This window comes from Protomyctophum parallelum (genome assembly GCF_964188405.1).
Source record: "Protomyctophum parallelum genome assembly, chromosome: 1".
Classification (NCBI taxonomy): Eukaryota; Metazoa; Chordata; class Actinopteri; order Myctophiformes; family Myctophidae; genus Protomyctophum; species Protomyctophum parallelum.
In genome coordinates this window covers 57,687,497-57,707,982 of record NC_139697.1, presented here as the reverse complement: position 1 = coordinate 57,707,982, position 20,486 = coordinate 57,687,497, and the positions used below count along the sequence as shown (strand labels likewise).

The window sequence follows — 20,486 nt, the reverse complement described above, 5'->3', positions numbered from 1 at the left end:
AACTAGACTAAAATGTCTGACAGAGAATAATTAGTGGACAAGAACTAAAAGACAAGTCATTGTATTGGTTGTATAACCGACTAAAATCATATTTGGTTGACTAAAGCTAGACTAGCACTAAAACATTTCAAATGACTAAACTATGACTAAAACTAAATTAAGTTTCATTTCAAAGACTATGACTAATAGTGCTATCAAAATCCACACTGATTTGTAGTAGGGGGGGCCAGACTAATATCACTGTGTAGATATTGGTCTGGAATCTCTGTATGGAACCTGCATTTCCAAGAGGCGTATTATATACACCCCATATTTGCATATACTTCTGATTGGTGCCCCACAACTTCGGGAGCAGCACAATCCAATCACAACCACAGACAAATGTGCAGCGGGTTTCTTTTTTGCACTGGCATATTCATCTGGTTTGCAGGCTATAGTGTTGAAAGCACTCGAGAAGTCGAAAAGAACAATATCCTCCCAGCACCACTTTCATTGCCCAGGGAATAACATTGATGAAAACAGAAATGGTTTGACTAAAATGTACATTTAGACCTATTATTTATCAAGAATGCTGATCTGGCAAGCTTCTATACAACAAAGGCCAAACAAAGATTAGAGAATTTATGTGGTACAGTATTTTGCTGATATTAATAAAGCATAAACTAAAGAGAATGCAAACAACAACCTACTAGTTCCCCATGACCTTCTCCAATTAACCCATTCTGACCGGGCACCCATTTTGGTGTTGGCATCATGTCATGCTTTAGCTATTTAAAAATAGCAGATCTACAAGCTCATATCGCGCCACAGAGTGGCGCGATACGAGCTTGTAGGTCTGCTATTTTTTGAAAAATCGGCACAACTGCACTGTCAGGTCACAGGTGTCCAGTACAGCAGTACAATGACACTCAACCTCATTCATTTCAAGGACATGCATTTCACACAATTTTTATCTCTAGGACCCCAATCTACACTGTAAAATCCTCTGCATAAACCCATAATACAGAACAATAATACAGAAAAGACAAAGAAAGACAGCCATGACTGTATGTTCGCGGGAACGTTTGTAATAAATAATTTACATTCAGTAAACACACTTCGTGAATGAGGCTCTTTGACAGAGAATACCATTGGTTGCACTTGCAAAACAAACTCGCCAACATTGCAGCTGTACAGAAATCTTGAGTTATCCTCTTTCTATCTGCAATGTGTTTGTTTTGACCGGGCACCCATTTTGGTGTCAGCATCATGTTATGCTTTAGCTATTTAAAAATAGCAGATCTACAAGCTCATATCGTGCCACCGAGTGGCGCGATACGAGCTTGTAGGTCTGCTATTTTTTGAAAAATCGAAGAACGACTGACATTTTTTAGAATCTGATCTCAGGTCAGAATGGGTTCATCAGACCAGTGTGTGTCCGGCGAAAACCTCGTATGAATCTGATCTCAGGTCAGAATGGGTTCATAAAAATCCACTGTAGACATGGTATGAGCTACTCCCTGTCAAGAAATTCCTTGCAGATGATTTTGTTTCTAAGTGCTGGAGTTTGGAAGTGCTCGTTGACTATCACTCAACAGCCCATGCGTAGCACCTGTTTTGAATTTGCAAATGCAGCAGGCAGGAGGAGGTTGCTTTACTGATAACGAGTGCTTCCAAACTCTGACACTAAAGAGTGGATTTTTATGAAACAAACACTTTGCAGATAGTAAAAAAAAAAAAAACGATAATTCAAGCTTTTTGTATACAGCTGCAATGTTGGTGAGTTTGACGTTATTTAATACAAATACTTAAATGAGTGCCACAACAACCTGGCTTTAGTTATATATTTAAGTATATAAAAACATCTTTCATAGCATAACTCCTATATCCACTCTACAGTAGGTCACTTATTTAGCACCAAGACTCTCTTTCTCACATCTCTCTTTTCCCCTGCTGTCGCTCTGTCATCTGTACTCATTAGTCGCTGCCGGTGTGAAGTCTATGTGGACTCAGTGACCTGCTACCCCCAAGGTATCTGGTTGGTGTTTGATCAAAATGAACCAACATAAACTGCCCATACTTTAAGTCAGCACGGAGTGTATTTGGAGACATGAAAGACAAAAGTCTCCAAGCTACACGTAAAACACATGCTGGGACACAAGCTGTCATGTGATAGAAACAGTGGCGACAGTAAATGTACATTTTACTTGAGTACTGTACGTAGTGTCCGTACTCGTTGAGTCTTTTGTATTTTTGGATATAAATGACTTTCAAATCTATAATAAATATGAATAAATAATATAATGAAATAACAGTTTCTATGAAAACCTGGATCTCCCGTCAGTCCTTCCATACAGTATGTTGATCTGACCTCATCAAACCTGTACACTCAAGACACGCTCCATATATGGCCAGTACAGAATTCATCTGACCTCATCAAACCCCTAGATCTCAATATATGGAGCTGGCCTGTTCTGACATCACAGTGGTTCCTCGACCCGCTCAACAGACTGATAATTAAGTTTAATTAAATTTGGGATATCCTTTTAGCTTAAATGCTTCACTGTATATTTGTACCGTTTAAATGTTTAGACTAATAAAGTATGCAATCAATCAAACTCCAGTTATGCCCTATTTCTGGAATATCTTTGGAATATTTAAGTATTTCTTTTAAAGCAAGTACTAGTACTCCTTTAACCCCATTCTGAACGGGAACCCATTTTGGTGTCGGCATCATGTCATGCTTTAGCTATTGAAAAATAGCAGATCTACAAGCTCATAGCGCGCCACCGAGTGGCGCGCTACGAGCTTGTAGGTCTGCTATTTTTGAAAAATCGAAGAACGACTGACATAGAAACATGGCTTTTTCAGAAAACTGTCATTTTCAAACAGACATTTTTTTAAATCTGATCTCAGGTCAGAATGGGTTAAATCAATGATCAATTTGACAGTGCAACTATCACTTGCAGTTGAGTAATATTTGAACAGGAGTATCTATGCTTTGACTCAAGTACTGGGGTTGAGTACTTTGTCCACCACTGGACGGAAACGCAGTGAAACACAAGACAGGAGCATGCCATGGGTGGAGTGGTGATGGTACTGTATGAAACACAAGACAGGAGCATGCCATGGGTGGTACTGTACTGTATGCTCACCCATGCCGTGGTGTTGGTACAGCATGGAGGTGACTCCGTCAAACCTGAAGCCGTCAAAGTGATACTCGTCCATCCAAAAGCGGAGGTTGGAGAGCAAAAAGCGCAGCACCTCCCAACTGACAAAAACACAAACAAATAAACAACAACAAAAAAAGGGTACAAATGTAAAAAATTACAATTCAGAAACAAAATGTTCTATTTCAGCAATTCCGCCGTGTCAAGTAGTCAGATGGGTGGGCCGCAATCAAGTGGGCCCTGGACCAGAAAAGGCTGAACCACTGAAATCTCTGTAAGCAGCTCTTTTACACTGAGCTAAACAGCCCTTGGCTGTGTTGTTCACTAAATAGCTCCTTTACAATGAGGTAAACAGCCTTTGACTGTTGTCAATCTGGCTGGGTTGATACGGGTACAGGTTCAACTCATGCACTTTCAGTTCTAACTAAGCAGCCATTTCCTAATTATAATAATAATACAGTGAATGTGCAAACTCTGGACAAGAACGAGCCACGGGGGCACGGTGGAACAGTCGGTAGTGCTGTCGCCTCACAGCTAGAAGGTCCTGGGTTTGATTCCAGCTAGGGACGCTTTGGGCGTTGGAGGCGTGTTCTCTCCTCCGCGTCATCAGTGCCCATACCCGAAGGCGGGGTTGGCGAAAGGGCCTTTCTGTGTGGAGTTTGCATGTTCTCCCCGTGTCCCCTAGGGTAGGTACCCTCACAAAAAACATGCAGTAATCCTGGTCTAAACTACCTCCCCCTGGTCAGCCTGATGGAGGGGAAAGGAACCGGTCAAAATAACGTGTTCCTTCCACCTGCTACGTCCGGCCAAGGAAAGTCTCCCCTGTCAGGTGAAAAGAAGCAGCTTGGAGTCCTCAAGCATAGAAGGAAGCATGAGGTCAGTCCACTGCCCCTCTCCCCAGGTTGGCAGAGGAAGTGTAGCGCCCAGGATTACATTAGATAATCGACACTGGGTGAAAAAATGGGTTGCAAAATCGTGGAGGAAAAAAAAAAGAACGAGCCACAAAGTGTCCACAGTCCAATGCTGTGGTGAGTGTATAGATGAGAGAAGATTAGCTCCTACCATCAAAGTTTGTTAAACTCCCCCACCTACTGTGCCTCTGTATTTTGGCTGGTGTCAACTACTCTATCTCCTAACTGTGGAGACACTGCTGGAGGTGGTAAGTCGGGGGGAAACCATTGATGGATGCATGTCAGTCTCCCACAGCGCCCCGCATGGGTCATCTCTTTTCCATTTCAGTTTGCCTGAAATGCCACAAAAATAGAGTCCAAAGCAACTGATTGCTCAAGCAAGCGAAGTTACATACGTCAAAGATTTTAAAACCATTCATTGCACTGACTGAATAAAGTAGTTGCCAAGGGGCATAATCCTGAATCTTTGCCACATGCAAGGGATTCAGCCGAGAGCAGGGCAAAATCGGACGGCTCGTGAGCACATGACTATCCCATTCTGACCTGAGATCAGATTCATACGAGGTTTCCGCCGGACACACACTGGTCTGATGAACCCATTCTGACCTGAGATCAGATTCTAAAAATGTCAGTCGCTCTTCGATTTTTCAAAAATAGCAGACCTACAAGCTCGTATCGCGCCACTCGGTGGCGCGATATGAGCTTGTAGATCTGCTATTTTTCAATAGATAAAGCATAACATGATGCTAACACCAAAATGGGTGCCCGGTCAGAATGGGCTATAGATAAAGGTAATGTGTACAGATTTGACATGATGTTTGGACAAAATCTGTAGGAGCAATATGAAAACATCTGTTCAGCCGATTAGCTGCTCACAGACAGACGGAAAGACGGACTCTCACACATACATACTGGAGGAGGTCGGAGTAGAGCAGAGAGTTTACACTACAGAGACAATGGATGAAAGATCAGCAGAGAAGAAATGTGAGCTGTCAGTTCATAAAGAACGCCCTAGCGTCTTGTTTGAATATGATTGACTATGATCTGATGATGTAGCGGAGTGAATACAATTCTGATAGACTTTCAGTTTATGCATGCTGGACTTCCGTCTTCTGCCTGAACTAACGCAATGCTTCATTTGTGCTAGTCAATTGTGATATTGTTGTTTGTCTATGTATGATGTTGATGGTGCTGTCGTTCAACCGAGCTTATGATGTTGTATCCATTCCAAAGACATTAGCACCCACCCACCCACTGAAGTCAACGGCTCTACGAGTGGAACCAATTTGGGTTCACTTTACAGAAATGTTACACTCAAGAGTTACGGAGGAATGCAAAACCGGGGGTCCTTGAAATTAAATTGTTTCAGAACCACTGATCAGAGTCAATTGGACTGAACTGAGCTCAACTGGACTGACCTGGACTAAAGTGTGCTGACCTGAACTGAACTAAGTTGAACTGAGCTCTTTTACTACTGTTCTTCCCATCCAATTCTTTTTTTATCACTATAATCCCCCGCCATGCTCCATCAAACAAATACAGTATACACACACACACACCAAAGCATGCACTCACACACATTCACTGCAGCCCCCAAAAGTGAGAGGATATGGTTTTCGGTGCCACGGGGCAGACCCTTTTAATGGACTTTGTCATATACCTCTTTTCCACAACTATTTTGAGTCCAAATGAGTCCACGCCACTCATGACATAAATAAAAGGCAAATCCACACTCTGGAATTGTTCTCTGCAACATTCTAATGCTTAATCTATGACCTGTCACACGTCAGTGTCACGCAGCGAACATAGCTTGTTGATCTCCTCCCGAGTCCGATTATGAATAAGTATGAATGGGGCTTAAACTACTTGCACTCATTGCACCTCTTTGATCTGAAGGCTACGGATCTCACTTAACCCATTCTGACCTGAGATCAGATTCATACGAGGTTTCCGCCGGACACACACTGGTCTGATGAACCCATTCTGACCTGAGATCAGATTCTAGAAATGTCAGTCGCTCTTCGATTTTTCAAAAATAGCAGACCTACAAGCTCGTAATGAGCTTGTAGATCTGCTATTTTTAAATAGCTAAAGCATAACATGATGCTGACACCAAAATGGGTGCCCGGTCAGAATGGGTTAACAGTGACAGCATGTAGGATTAGATTTACACAGCTAGATCTGAAAGGTGGCAGACCATGGCGACTATTCAATTTTTTGTATATATTCCTAAACCTGGGTTTTTGGGATGATGACAAGTGTAGCCTACTAGCCGTAGCCCGCAGGAAAGATACATGTATTCGTGGGACATTAGCGACATCCATCAGATGGAAGGAGATTAGTCTCAACAGACATAATACACTATACCACTGCATATAACTTGATGTCACAAATTCTGTATTATGACACGCAGAGCGCAACAGTGTAAAATAAGCTAATTAACGGAAAATGGTCAAGCTTATTATGGCCATTAACCCATTCTGAACGGGCACCCGTTTTGGTGTTAGCATTACGTTATGCTTTAGCTATTTAAAAATAGCAGATCTACAAGCTCATATCGCGCCACCGAGTGGCGCGATACAAGCTTGTAGGTCTGCTATTTTTGAAAAATCGAAGAACGACTGACATTTTTAGAATCCGATCTCAGGTCAGAATGGGTTCATCAGGACCAGTGTGTGTCCGGCGGAAACCTCGTATGAATCTGATCTCAGGTCAGAATGGGTTAAGCATCAAAATCACTTTTTTTGTGTTGACTCCTACTGGTAGCTCTGTGTCATTACAGCGGTTGTATATACGGAAGGAAAGATGACAAATAAATTCTGCAGGGTCATCCAAGCACTCAAGATATTTTGGAATGCAACAAGACATGAATGGTATTAATTCAATGAAGAAAAGGATTACAAAAAAAACATGTATTAACGTTAAAATAAAAGTAATAGACCAGGTAACAATGACTGTAGAAAATTAATTGTATGTCTCTGTTCAACTGTACAGCAGTAGTGAATAGTCAGACATGCATTTGGAGCAGACTTTTGTGTTGACTCTAAGTGCTTTCCCACCGCAAGGCCTAAAAACCAATCATTTAGTACCTGTGTCATTAAGCCCTCTCACCGGCTCCGTTTGGCTGCGCGGTTATACAACCACTTAACAGCATTCTGCACCGAGCAAGCGCCAAAACCGCGAGCAAATAGAAATGCTATTGGAATGGGCATTAAGCATTATGAGGCCCATAATGGTGCAGAAGGAGAGCCCTAAAGGAAACAACCCTCAGCCTGAGAAGGCTATAGTGTATTACAGCTATTCACACAGACATTTTTATACTGTGTAGATGCACGTGCATGCACACGCACACACTGCATGCAAGCTCTTTTTGTTTGCTTCTTTCACTCTCTCTTTGCTAAAATACACTCAGGCTCTCTCTCTCTCTCTCTCTCTCGCATGCACACACACACACACACACACACACACACACACACACACACTCACACTCACACGCGCAGCCGACTTCATAGGATTCTTTGTGCCTGTTGGGATTCAATTAAAGTCAGTTAAGTGAGGCAGGGATGAATGGCTGTGAGCCTAATGGGCTGAGCTTTACACGTCCCCTCTTCTAGCCTATTATCTTTCATTAATAACACAACAGTGCAGACGGGGGTGGGGGCCATAGGCAGACAGAGAAGAAGGACATAGCATGCTAACAACCCAACTGGAAGTTAAAAGAGTTATGAGCTCAGCTGGCGTCCGCGTGGATGCAAGCTCGGCATGTAAACAGCTCACACACAATGAGTACTTGCAGTCTCACTGTGAAAACAAACGTTTTGGTGTCCAAATGCTGAATCAGCGGAAAAAATGCGGAAATAGACGGTCCTTCCGGCAGCCTTCCGGGTGCTTCAAAACGCCACTGAGCAACTTCCACTGACATGAATAGCGGAGGGGGCGGAGCTTCACGCCAGTTCAGTCTCTATCCTTTTAATACTCTATGGGTGATACGCAGGGAGAGACAGGAACCTGTCAGAGTGGAGGGGTGATACGCAGGGAGAGACAGGAACCTGTCAGAGTGGAGGGGTGATACGCAGGAACCTGTCAGAGTGGAGGGGTGATACGCAGGGAGAGACAGGAACCTGTCAGAGTGGAGGGGTGATACGCAGGGAGAGACAGGAACCTGTCAGAGTGGAGGGGTGATACGCAGGAACCTGTCAGAGTGGAGGGGTGATACGCAGGAACCTGTCAGAGTGGAGGGGTGATACGCAGGGAGAGACAGGAACCTGTCAGAGTGGAGGGGTGATACGCAGGAACCTGTCAGAGTGGAGGGGTGATACGCAGGGAGAGACAGGAACCTGTCAGAGTGGAGGGGTGATACGCAGGGAGAGACAGGAACCTGTCAGAGTGGAGGGGTGATACGCAGGGAGAGACAGGAACCTGTCAGAGTGGAGGGGTGATACGCAGGGAGAGACAGGAACCTGTCAGAGTGGAGGGGTGATACCACGTGACGTCTGGATCAAGTCACGTAACCGATGAGTCAGCAACCAAGTTTTGGCTCACTCTGACCGTCAGGATGTCACCATCGCAGCATTGCACAGAAAGTTTGCCAGGTTCAATGCGGAGAGAGGCAACGCATCGTTGGGCAGACGGACAGGTGCACACCCTGAAGGAATACGACTCCTTAACTCTTTTCCTCTCCTATCCTCTCTCTCTCTCACTTGCTTTATCCAACTCTCCAACTAAACACACCAATGTGACCATGTAATAAAGACGTTTGCTGTGTAGGTCCTGAAATACACACACAAACAATGCACCTAAATGGCTTCAGAGCTACAAACTATAGTCTATCCCATTCTGACCGGGCACCCATTTTGGTGTCAGCATCATGTTATGCTTTAGCTATTTAAAAATAGCAGATCTACAAGCTCATATCGCGCCACCGAGTGGCGCGATACGAGCTTGTAGGTCTGCTATTTTTGAAAAATCGAAGAGCGACTGACATTTTTAGAATCTGATCTCAGGTCAGAATGGGTTCATCAGACCAGTGTGTGTCCAGTGGAAAACTCGTATGAATCTGATCTCAGGTCAGAATGGGCTATAGATCCCTGCTCCTGCCGGCTTTAATATATGAATAGAGAGAACAGAGATGTCTGCAGTTACCCAAGAGAAGGTGCTTGTCTCCTCATTAAATGGGCATCTCTCTATTAGTGAGGGAGATACTGGAGGGGAGAGCAGGGATTGGACGAGGGCATGAGGGGAGAAGACAGCTCTATATCCTGAGACTGCCACTCTGAGGGTCCCATCTCTCTCTTTTACACTCTATTCCCCCGGCTGCTGAGCAAAGGAGACGGTGCATGGCTGAGTTCTCTACCCGAGCTATAATAAGACTGTGGAGGGACGGAGTCACAAAGAGGACAGACAGACAGACAGACAAAGACACAGACAGACGGACGGGGGGGACAGGGGAGGGAGGTGAGGGAGACCGTGAAGCAGGGGAGGGAGGAGACAACGACGAACATATGGGGGACACCAATAGAGGAGTGAGGATATGATAAATGTACAATGAACACTTTATTGATCCCCAGGAATCAATAAAGTGTTCCTATATTGCAGTGTGCAATATAGGAGGGGGGGAGGTGACGTTAGCACAGCGTATTGGCCATGCGATCAATGCCAGTCAGTTAATAAATTAACCGGAGCTTTGAGTTCTTCTGACAGGCGCCAGGGGGCACAATTTACACATAATGATTACATTTATGATTAGGATGAAATGAAACAAAGTGCTTAAAGGCAACGACACAGTTGTTTGACGTTTTTCTTAATTATAAACATCACACTCGTGTGAAGTGGAGCAGCGCTTTTAGTTCTATTTCGTCCCTGCTGACCGCCAGAGGCGGTGCTTTAAGCACTGAATACGTCCCTTCGCGCATGCGCAGTCGAGTATTTTATACCAACAATGTCGGTTGACCCCGTGATGACCCGGAGTCGTCTATAACTTCCGGCAGTCGTCCGGGGCTCAGTCCCTAATTTCTTCTCGCTTTGCGCAAGTTGTACATAGCACAGAGTTCTACAGCAGAATTAAACTGCACGATAACAGAACTATTGCTTTGCTACTACTAAGTCGCCGGTAGTCCCGCGACCATTGTTGGTCGGAGCTGTGACGCGTGCGTTCGCCCTCCAGGGACTGCGACTTAATACTACTATTATTGTATCGTTTTCGAGTGGAGCTGGGCTTCACATCGTCTTCTTTCCCCGTGGGAACAAGGTAAGCAGACAACCCCTGTTCGCATAGGCTGCGTGCGCGCTGCTTCCCTGCAACACACACGGTCGCGTGCTACAAACGGCGACCTGAGCGTCCCGTTTTAGCACCCGTCAAAGTTGAACGGATAGCTCGTTCTCTTTGACAGCTTACGCTGTCTTGTTTTCCCACGAAGGCTGCGCCGCAGTGCTGGTGACGGCAAGCGTTAGCACTACCCGCTCCCAGCACGTGAGTCGACGCTAGTATTATTTGTTTACTACTTACCTATACTACTTATACTTATACTACTTATACTTATAAGTGTACTTATCTACTGCTATATTACTCTGCCTCTCTGAGCGAGTCTTTGCTGGCACTGGCCAGCTATATAGCACCGCCGCGTGCTACAAACGGCGACCTGAGCGTCCCGTTTAGCACCCGTCAAAGTGAACGGATAGCTCGTTCTCTTTGACAGCTTACGCTGTCTTGTTTTCCCACGAAGGCTGCGCCGCAGTGCTAGTGACGGCAAGCGTTAGCGCTACCCGCTCCCAGCACGTGAGTCGACGCTATTATTATTTGCTTACTACTTATACTTATACTACTTATACTTATACTTATACTACTTATAAGTGTACTTATTTACTGCTATATTACTCTGCCTCTCTGAATGAGTCTTTGCTGGCACTGGCCAGCTATATAGCGCCACCGCGAGGTTACGTCAGTAACCCCGGTTATATGAATTGGCTTGACTGATTTAGTCACTTGTTCTCAAATAGTGTACTTTAATTTCGGCACAGAGCCATTGCCACTTTATAGGTTGGTTTTTCTGAAATTATATATATATAACTATATCATTATATATATATCATATATACTGGTCTCTGCTAGAGCACCCCTTACCTGGCATAGGCGGCGTGCGCGCCCCCTCCCTCCAGCTAAGCGGCCTTTAGCAGCTACAGTAGCCTCTACTGGCACAGGCAGCGTCCGCGCTCCCTTCCTACCAGTTTACGGCTCCACCCCTAGCGACCACTAGCGTCCGCGCTCTGGGCTACATCTGCGGGTTTCCAATGGACGAACCCCGCCACCACCTGTGCACCTCCTGCCAGGCTCCTCTGCGGCCAGAGGATGGGCATGACCTCTGCCCTGGGTGCCTTGGCCCCCAACATCTGAGGGAGGCACTCGGTGACAACCCATGTCACGTGGACGCAGGAGCGTCCAATCTCTCTCGCCGGTAATGAAGGCTAACAAAACCCTCCCCGGACAGAAGATACGTTATCGTTTAAAGCGGCGCTATCCCCGCTAAACAGACGTTCATATGATATCATATACTTATCATGGCATAACCTCCTGTGTGTGGGTAAAGGCTGCGTTCGCGCCGCCTCCCTGCTCTGCATACGAGGTCTGTTCGACTGTGAACGCTAGCGCTTATTATAAGCGACTATAAGACTTGCCGAAGGATAAGAACACTGTCATATTACCTTCGTTTGTTAAACACGCTACTTTTTAAGCTTTGTTTAGCCCCTGCTGGTGATGGCAAGAGCCTTGCTGGCCAAAGCCATATACCGATATTGGCAGCATTCAAGCTTAACTGCTTTTGCGAATAGCTGTATTGTTGTTATTATCAGCCCGGTACAGGAGCAGCTTCCTGCGTCCTCCCAGGGTATTGATGTTGCTACCAGTATAGTTTGTAGCAAAATAGTATTAACAGCTACTGGTGTACATAGCCTGTCTGGTTGTTAACCCAGCTGGCCCCCAGTAGTGGGCCTAGCTGAAGCTGCTACCAGTATGTCTGGAGCTCAAAGCTCCATTAACAGTTTTTTGCATATACAGTGGGTGCAACCTGGTTTGTTCCCACAGGTCGGATTAGTGCCCCTGGGTACCTGTAGGTCCTATTAGCCCAGCTGGTCCCCAGCACAGAGTATCTGGCGCTGCTGACAGCGTAGCTCACAGCTGCTACCAGTAGCTTAAAGTTAAAGCTGTTTATGAACAGGCTATAGCTTGTCTTGTTTTTTAGTAGCCTAGCTGGTCTCCAGCATAGCTCTCTAACTGGCGCTGCTACCTGTAGTTGTAGCCCAAGCGCTTATTATACTATTGAAGATAAAAAGCTATCTGTATATAGCTTGCCTTACTGTTTGTTGGCCCAGCTGGTACAGGGCAGGCAGCGTATGCGCTCCGCTCCTCCAGCATACGGCCAGCTTGATGTTACTTACTACTAATCGTTTGTTAGCTCAAGCATTTATTAACAGCTATTGGTGTATAGCTTGTTATGTTCATTAGCTGCAGCTGATACAGGCAGCGTACGCGCTCCCTTCCTTCAGCAGGTGGCCCCTATCGGTGGAGCTATCGGTTGTAGCCTTTTCTCCAAAACTAGCTTGTGTCGGTTTATTTAACCGAACCTGGCTGGGGTAGGCAGCGGTAGCGCTCCCTCCTCCCAGCATGAATGCGTAGTAGTGCACACGTGACTAGTGTATTGGAAGTGTCTTTTGTTTCGCTCTGGACCAAGGTTATTATAGTTAACTATAACTAACGAAAAAACGAAAACTAGAATTAAAAAAGCATTTTAGTTAACTGAAACTAAACTGAAACTAAAATAAATTAAAAAACGATAACTAAACTAAAACTGTATTGTGTGTTCACAAAACTAACTAAAACGAACTGAAATGATAGACAAAATGGCATTCGTTATCGTTTTTTTATCAATATTTATATGCCTTACGGACATTTAGAATATAAACCTTTTAAATGAATTCGGTTCTTTTCCTTATTTTTACGGCACTTTTCAGCACCGTAAGGCAGCATGTCACAACGCTTTACGACCCGTGTTTACATTCTGCAGTGCAGCCCCGTGGTCGCTTCAAGTTTTAATGCTGCTGCTTGCATCTCGCAAAAATGGCAAAAGTTGGCAGAAAGAGTGGCCAGACGTCCGGTTTCACGCCGGACAGTCCGGTTTTAGAACCACCTGTCCTCCTCCCAACTCAACCTCTGGCCGGACACATAATTGTCCGGTTTTGTGTGATATACAGTGCTTGTGTCATAACTGTCATTTACGTTGTCTCTGTATTAAAATCTCCGCAGAGCTGCTCAGCTCCGCAGCGAGCCAGCCACACTCCCTCTGTCTTAAAAAGAGAGAGGAGACGTTGCCATGTCCGCTTAATTATAAGCGACTTTGGCCTTGTTTTATAAAATAGCCTACTAAGCCTAGTCAGGCTTCTTTTGGGCTTGTTTTCATAGACATGGTTGCTTGTTTCTCTTCCAAAACCTGTCAACACTGCCAGTGGGATGGTCTGTTTGTTTTTTGTGGAATGTGTGTTCTCACAATCACTTTAGTATAGTTAATGCAGGGATAAATAAACCAAAAATGCAAAATGAAAAACTACATTTAATGAGCAATATGGCTCGACATCATAAAGAAAGGGAGGCTAAAGCACTGTGAACATAGGCTACTGGCTTCATTCTATGTCCCACACCGATGACCATAAGACTGTATAAAAAACCCCACAAGAAAGAGATTCAACATAAAACATATCTAAACATGAAATAAAATAAATTGATTATAAAAGGAATGACCTTTGTGGTACCCCATCATTTAAAAAGGTTAATTGAATTAGCAAATATATGTTCTCTGTGGACATACTGCTGGAGATGATGGTGGTGAAAATCAGGTGCGTGCAATAGTATAGTAATAATAATAATATCTGGAATTTTATAGCGCTTTTCTAAACACTGTGTGTGTCTGTTTGGGGGGGGGGGGGGGGGGGGGGGGCTGGGGAGAGAGCCCCGCAAAAGTGTCCTCCTTTCTGAGGTCTTGCAGGTGGCCACCACAGCCCAATATGGGATTTCTTCGAATATGACTGTGTGGGAGATGCAAGCAAGTGCCTTGTGGATGAGGATGGGAAAATATGCGAAGTATGTCATGGTTGATTGTCCAACAGAGACTGAATATATATACTTTTAAATGGTATCTTTTGTTGAGTTTTTATTACACAATACTTGCTCTGATCTTTTTTAATCCTATACTTCGTTACAAATAAACCAAAGTACGAAAAAACTAAAACTAAACTAAAACTAAACTAAAACTAAACTAAAACTAAGCATTTTCACAAAATAAAAACTAAACTAAAACTACCAAACCCGCTCTAAAAACTAACTAAAACTAACTGAATTAGAAAAAAATATGTAAAAACTAACTAAAACTAAACTATAATGAAAAAACCAAAACTATTATAACCTTGCTCTGGACTAGCAAACATAAATAATAATGCACTGGAGTTTGGATAAGCGTCATAGTGCCGTGATAAACGGTCACATAGGAAACACTACAGCTGCTACATAGCAGCGTCCAAACCTTGACTGAAGGCTACTTTATTATCATAAATTATAAGTAAGCCTCCGCCGGGGGTACAGGTAGCGTAAAGCTCCCCTCCCCCACCGCGACCATGCAGGTCGCACAGTCTATCTAACAGCAACGTTTGTGTGCTGTTTCTATGATGCACTTTACATCTGGTTGAATCTCAAAGTGCTGCAATGAGCATTTGCATAAACGTAAATGCATATTCACATGCTGCGGCAGGTATAGCAGCATTCAGTTTTTCGATTAAGTCATTATATGCCGATCTAAGTTAAAGCCTCTGCTGGCACAGGCAGCGTACGCGCCCCCTCCCTGCAGCATATGGCCAACACCTAGCAAACCAGTAGCGTCCGCGCCCTGGGCTAGTTGGGACTGGTGTGCACCGGCCGGTCCAAAGGAACCGGTGCCACCACAACGGAGAGCACCCACTTTCGTACCTCGAAAGCCTCTGCTGGTACAGACAGCGTATGCGCTCCCTCAAGCATATGGCCAACACCTAGCAACCAGTAGCGTCCGCGCCCTGGGCTAGTTGGGACTTGTGTGCACCGGCCGGTCCAGAGTAACCGGTGCCACCACAATGGAGAGCTCCCACTTTTGTACCTCGTGTGAAGCTCTCCTTCAGCCGTGAGCCGACCTTGGTCCTGCCCCGTGTGCCAGGAGGAAAAGGTCTGACCGCTGACTACAGCAGATCCGAGAGGGCTCAGCTATCTGCAGAGTTGGCCCGCATGAGGGCCATGCTCACTTCAGATAACACCTAGGCACCTCGGAGGGTGCCGAAGCGCCTACCTCTCCGATGCCACAACTGACTCGAGGTTGATGTGCTCTCCCCGACAGCTTAAGCTACGCACTTCCATGACTATGAGGAAGATGCAGTAGGCGGTGCCTCCCAGGCATCAGAGCCGGCCTCCCACTTCTCAGCTCATGCGCATAGCCGTGGAACGCATACTAAAGCAGGCAGTCGGCTCCTCCAAGCGCCTTCTTCTTGCTGTCTTCGCCGTCCCCCACGCCTGTACCTGAGACAGCTACAGGCCTGCCGGGCGAACGATCAGGGCCCTCTCCCATCTCTATACCGATGGTGAAATCCTGGCAGCCCTGCCCTGATTGGGAAAAGTGTCCTGAGACAACCCGTTGCGACGTGACACTTTAATAGATTTGAACGCACAAGGCGATAAGGGCTGGCCTGGGTTACATGCCAGCCACCAAGCCTGTCATTGCATCCCTCATTGTGTTCCCCAACGAGGCCCGGCGGCAGAACGCTAGGTGACCTCGACCCCAGTGCAGGAGCACAGACAACCTGCTCACTGGGGCCTCCCGTTCACACTTAATAGTGGCAACGTTAATACTGGCTCAGTCACCTTTGGTGTGTCACTGGAGGCATTGGCGTCATGTCCTCAGAGCGTGGGCGGCTGATGTCCATCGTATCTCTAGCCCGTCGCCAAGTCGGGTTTTCACAGTCAAGCTTGACTGATGAGCCTAGGCCAACTCTCCGTAGTCTCCCTGAGGAGCCAGGAGCACTAGGTGGTTCAGCCGGGCGAGAATCGCCGGAGCGAACCATCCAGGGGGGGAAGACCAGGCTGCAGCTTGCAGGCCTACGACACATCCCGCCTCCCAAAGGGCCGAGCTCCAACATTGATGAAATCATCTTGACTGCCCTCGGAGCTCGCGTATCACCGCCGGCCCACACTAGAGGCCAGCGTGTTCCCTGGCGTCCCACGCAGGGACCTGACTGTGACTGTGACTTTCCGGGCTGTGCAGTGCCTTCTGACGCCAGCCCCCCATATCCGGCGGGTCAAAATGGCCATTATCAGCAACATGACGAGAGCCCTACTATCAGACCAGGAGTGGTGTGTCCTCCTGCCCAAGGGCGCAACAGAGGCTGTATATCCTCAGTCACACTAAGGGAAGTCCGATCTACATACTTCCTCGTGACGCAAGACAGACGGGTGTCGACATGTCTTGAATCTGATGGGACCCATATGAAGTTTATGCCAGTCTACTGGGCCTAACACGGCAATGTGCTGGAGCGGCAAGTGGTGCGCTCCGCTCTATAGCACACATTCTCATACTCATGGGACCTTAACCGGGTACTGGACGCCCTGTGCGGGCCTACCTTCGAACCCTTGGCACAGGCAGAGCTGAAGTGGGTGTCATGCAAGACAGCCCTTCTCCTGGCCATTACATTGGCAAAGCGTGTCAGTGAACTGCACGCTCTGTCAGTCAGCGAATCATGTCTGAGGTGGAACGCAGACGGCTCGGGGGTCACGCTGTGGCCAAACATAGCATTCCTCCCGAAGGTGCTGTCGCAGGCTCACCTCAACCGGCCTATCAGGCTGGCTCGATTCAACCCCCCACCTGGGGAGCTGACAGACAAACTGGAGCTGTTGTGCCCAGTCCGGGCCCTGAGAGCCTACATTGAAGCTACTGCACGCATCAGGCGAGCAGAGCAGCTGTTCTTTTGCCATAGTGGTGTGAACAAAGGCGGCGCTCCCTCCAAGCAGCGCCTGTCCCACTGGATTGTAGACACAATCAGCCACGCCTATGAGGCAAGTAACCTCCCCGTACCATCAGGGGTACGGTGCCACTCTACAAGGAGCATTTCCACATCATGGGCTGCCATGAGAGGGGTGCCCTTGGAGGACATTTGTGCCGCCGCCTCATGGGCTTCGGCAGGCACTTTCTCAAGGTACTACAGGGTGAATGTTGCCACTCCCCACCCAGTGGACGTGGCCCTCTTCCCCGAATCCTCCGGTTCTACCCTTTGAGGTCTGTAATCAGGATTCCTCGTGACTTGGCTGGTATAAGTCATTCAGTGCTTAAAGCACCGCCTCTGGCGGTCAGCAGGGACGAAATAGAACGATAGTTACGTATGTAACTACGGTTCTATGAGTCCTGAATGACCGCCAGAGGCACTCTTGTCACTCAGAATCCTCGTGTTCTCGCGAGAAGATTCTGTAGGGACTGAGCCCCGGACGACTGCCGGAAGTTATAGACGACTCCGGGTCATCACGGGGTCAACCGACATTGTTGGTATAAAATACTCGACTGCGCATGCGCGAAGGGACGTATTCAGTGCTTAAAGCACCGCCTCTGGCGGTCATTCAGGACTCATAGAACCGTAGTTACATACGTAACTATCGTTTTATCATCATCATACATCACATTCCATGCCCAGCCAATCAGCTGAGCACCTTCCATGCTCAAACAACGGACAGACAGACAGACAGACAGACAGATAGGTAGTTGTAACGGCTATGTGCTGCTGGGAAGCACTTTGATGCACATGTTTGAGTGGCAGGTGGAGGGAGGTGTGCTTGTGTAGACTAGAGGAACCAACTAAACACATGAAGAGGGAGCTTGACAGAAGGTCAACATGCAGACAAGTCATCGGAGCCTGATTGCAACCTGACAGGTAGACAGATGTTTACTGTGAATGTACTGTGTTCGCTCTCATTAACGATCGACTTGTGGCGAAACTGGACAGATGAGATTTGTTTCATATATACCGGCATTAATCAATGTTTGGGATCCTTTTAACGTCATTCACTGTGACTGCTTGTCTGGATAATATGATCAGCAAATCATGAAATACAACATTCTGAGATGAAATGTACCCACTTTAAAGAATATGTTCAAAGTGAACACTATGAATAAGAGCTTTTACAAATTCTAAGAAAAGGTCACCTACAGCAAGTACAATTGTACAAATTTGGTACCACTCTAATAACAGTAAGTGAATTTACATATCACATACAGCAGCAGACATTCTAATCTGTATACTGTATAATGTTCAACTTGCTGTTTAGATGCGGTGTTGCCAATGCCAACCTGCTGGTTCTCAGCAAGAAATGCACATCTCACACACCCACAACTGGAAATGGCACAGTCCCTTTGCAAGAGTTGTGCTCATGAATAAGTCATAAATAAGGTGAGTTTGCAGAACATGGCTTAACCCATTCTGAACGGGCACCCATTTTGGTGTCAGCATCATGTTATTTAAAAATAGCAGATCTACAAGCTCATATCGCGCCACCGAGTGGCGCGATACGAGCTTGTAGGTCTGCTATTTTTTGAAAAATCGAAGAACGACTGACATTTTTTTGAATCTGATCTCAGGTCAGAATGGGTTCATCAGACCAGTGTGTGTCCGGTGGAAACCTTGTGTGAATCTGATCTCGGGTCAGAATGGGTTAACATGTAGCGCTCAGGGTTGATGTGCTGGGCAGTCCCTGCAGCTTTCGGTATAGTTCTGGATCTCTGGATATTCTGGATCAGTCATCATTCAGTTCTACAGCAGAGCACAGATGCCTTTGCTTGGACAAGTCAGCTGTAATATTATTCACATTTGCTTGCGTTTGACATTATGCTAACATGTTTGACTTGTTGCCAGCAGTATACCCGATCGCTACTACGATCGTATGCACCTGTGTGTGTGTGTGTGTGTGTGTGTGTGTGTGTGTGTGTGTGTGTGTGTGACTGTGTGTGTGTGTGTCTGTGTGAGTGTGTACAGCGTGCTGTGCATGGTCCGCTCATTTACTTGCGAGCCTCAAGGCTACACTGTTGGCGCACCTCACTTAACCCATTCTGACCTGAGATCAGATTCATACGAAGGTTTCCGCCGGACACACACTGGTCTGATGAACCCATTCTGACCTGAGATCAGATTCTAAAAATGTCAGTCGCTCTTCGATTTTTCAAAAAATAGCAGACCTACAAGCTCGTATCGCGCCACTCGGTGGCGCGCTATGAGCTTGTAGGTCTGCTATTTTTAAATAGCTAAAGCATAACATGATGCCGACACCAAAATGGGTGCCCGTTCAGAATGGGTTAAGTTATTATCATGTGATTTAGAGGTAATCAAAACTATAGCACTCCTCTCCCCCAACTCTCCTGGGGAAAACAAGCGTGCTGTGTATGGAGTGCTTGCTTGTGTGGGAACTTGGAATTGAAGTTCTGCATGCAAATCAGTAAAAAAAAAATATATATATTTCCACCATTGTTTGTTACGCAGCTGTACTGAACCGAATGCCCTAACCGAGACAGTGCGGTACGAACAAACAACAATTGCATCTGCATAGGGCAGGCGATTATGTTTGTGAGCGCATTACTGTATGTATGACATGCAAGCATGTGCGTAGGGTCGGTGTGTTACTTTATGCATAAGGCATGAGACCACAATGGCCTATACAAGAATGTGAATATAGCCCTGGGGCCAATTATTATTGTTTTCAATGTTTTGGCAAGTAGTTCTATAAGTTGCATGGTCAAAGGCAGATGATAAGCAACCACCTAGTAGAGGAACTTCTACATCAGTCCAATTATTTAGCACAATGCTGCCGGAAAGGTCTGCAACTGTAATGATCGAAGCGTGCCTTTTGGAACTTGAACTTTTTACGACATAGCTGTTCACTTTCCACATTCACAATTTGACTCCATTTCTCAGTCTCTGTCTTAACCCATTCTGACCGGGCACCCATTTTGGTGTTGGCATCATGTTATGCTTTAGCTATTGAAAAATAGCAGATCTACAAGCTCATATCGCGCCACCGAGTGGCGCGATACGAGCTTGTAGGTCTGCTATTTTTTGAAAAATCGAAGAATGACTGACATTTTTAGAATCTGATCTCAGGTCAGAATGGGTTAATCAGGCCAGTGTGTGTCCAGTGGAAACCTCGTGTGAATCCGATCTCAGGTCAGAATGGGTTCATTCACATGGGATCAGGCAGGCGGTAGACGGCAAACAGCACCACCGGCTGGACGGCACTGAACAGTGAAAAGATAAAATATTTTAACACTGAACGGCAACGGTGTCTGCCGTCCTGTCCCGTTTCACCGTCCTGCTCCCATCCACTGAAATGACC

The 20,486-nt window shown here is 46.1% G+C and overlaps 1 protein-coding gene across 1 annotated transcript in view; it reads right to left on the bottom strand.

The window, feature by feature from the left end:
• The window catches only part of gbe1a (glucan (1,4-alpha-), branching enzyme 1a), a 194,692-nt gene that overhangs the window by 49,635 nt on the left and 124,571 nt on the right, over positions 1-20,486 (bottom strand). Inside the window, exon 8 of the mRNA XM_083777724.1 lies at positions 3,135-3,250. Coding sequence (XP_083633850.1) covers positions 3,135-3,250 — 116 coding nt within the window. The remainder of the gene's footprint in view (positions 1-3,134; positions 3,251-20,486) is intronic.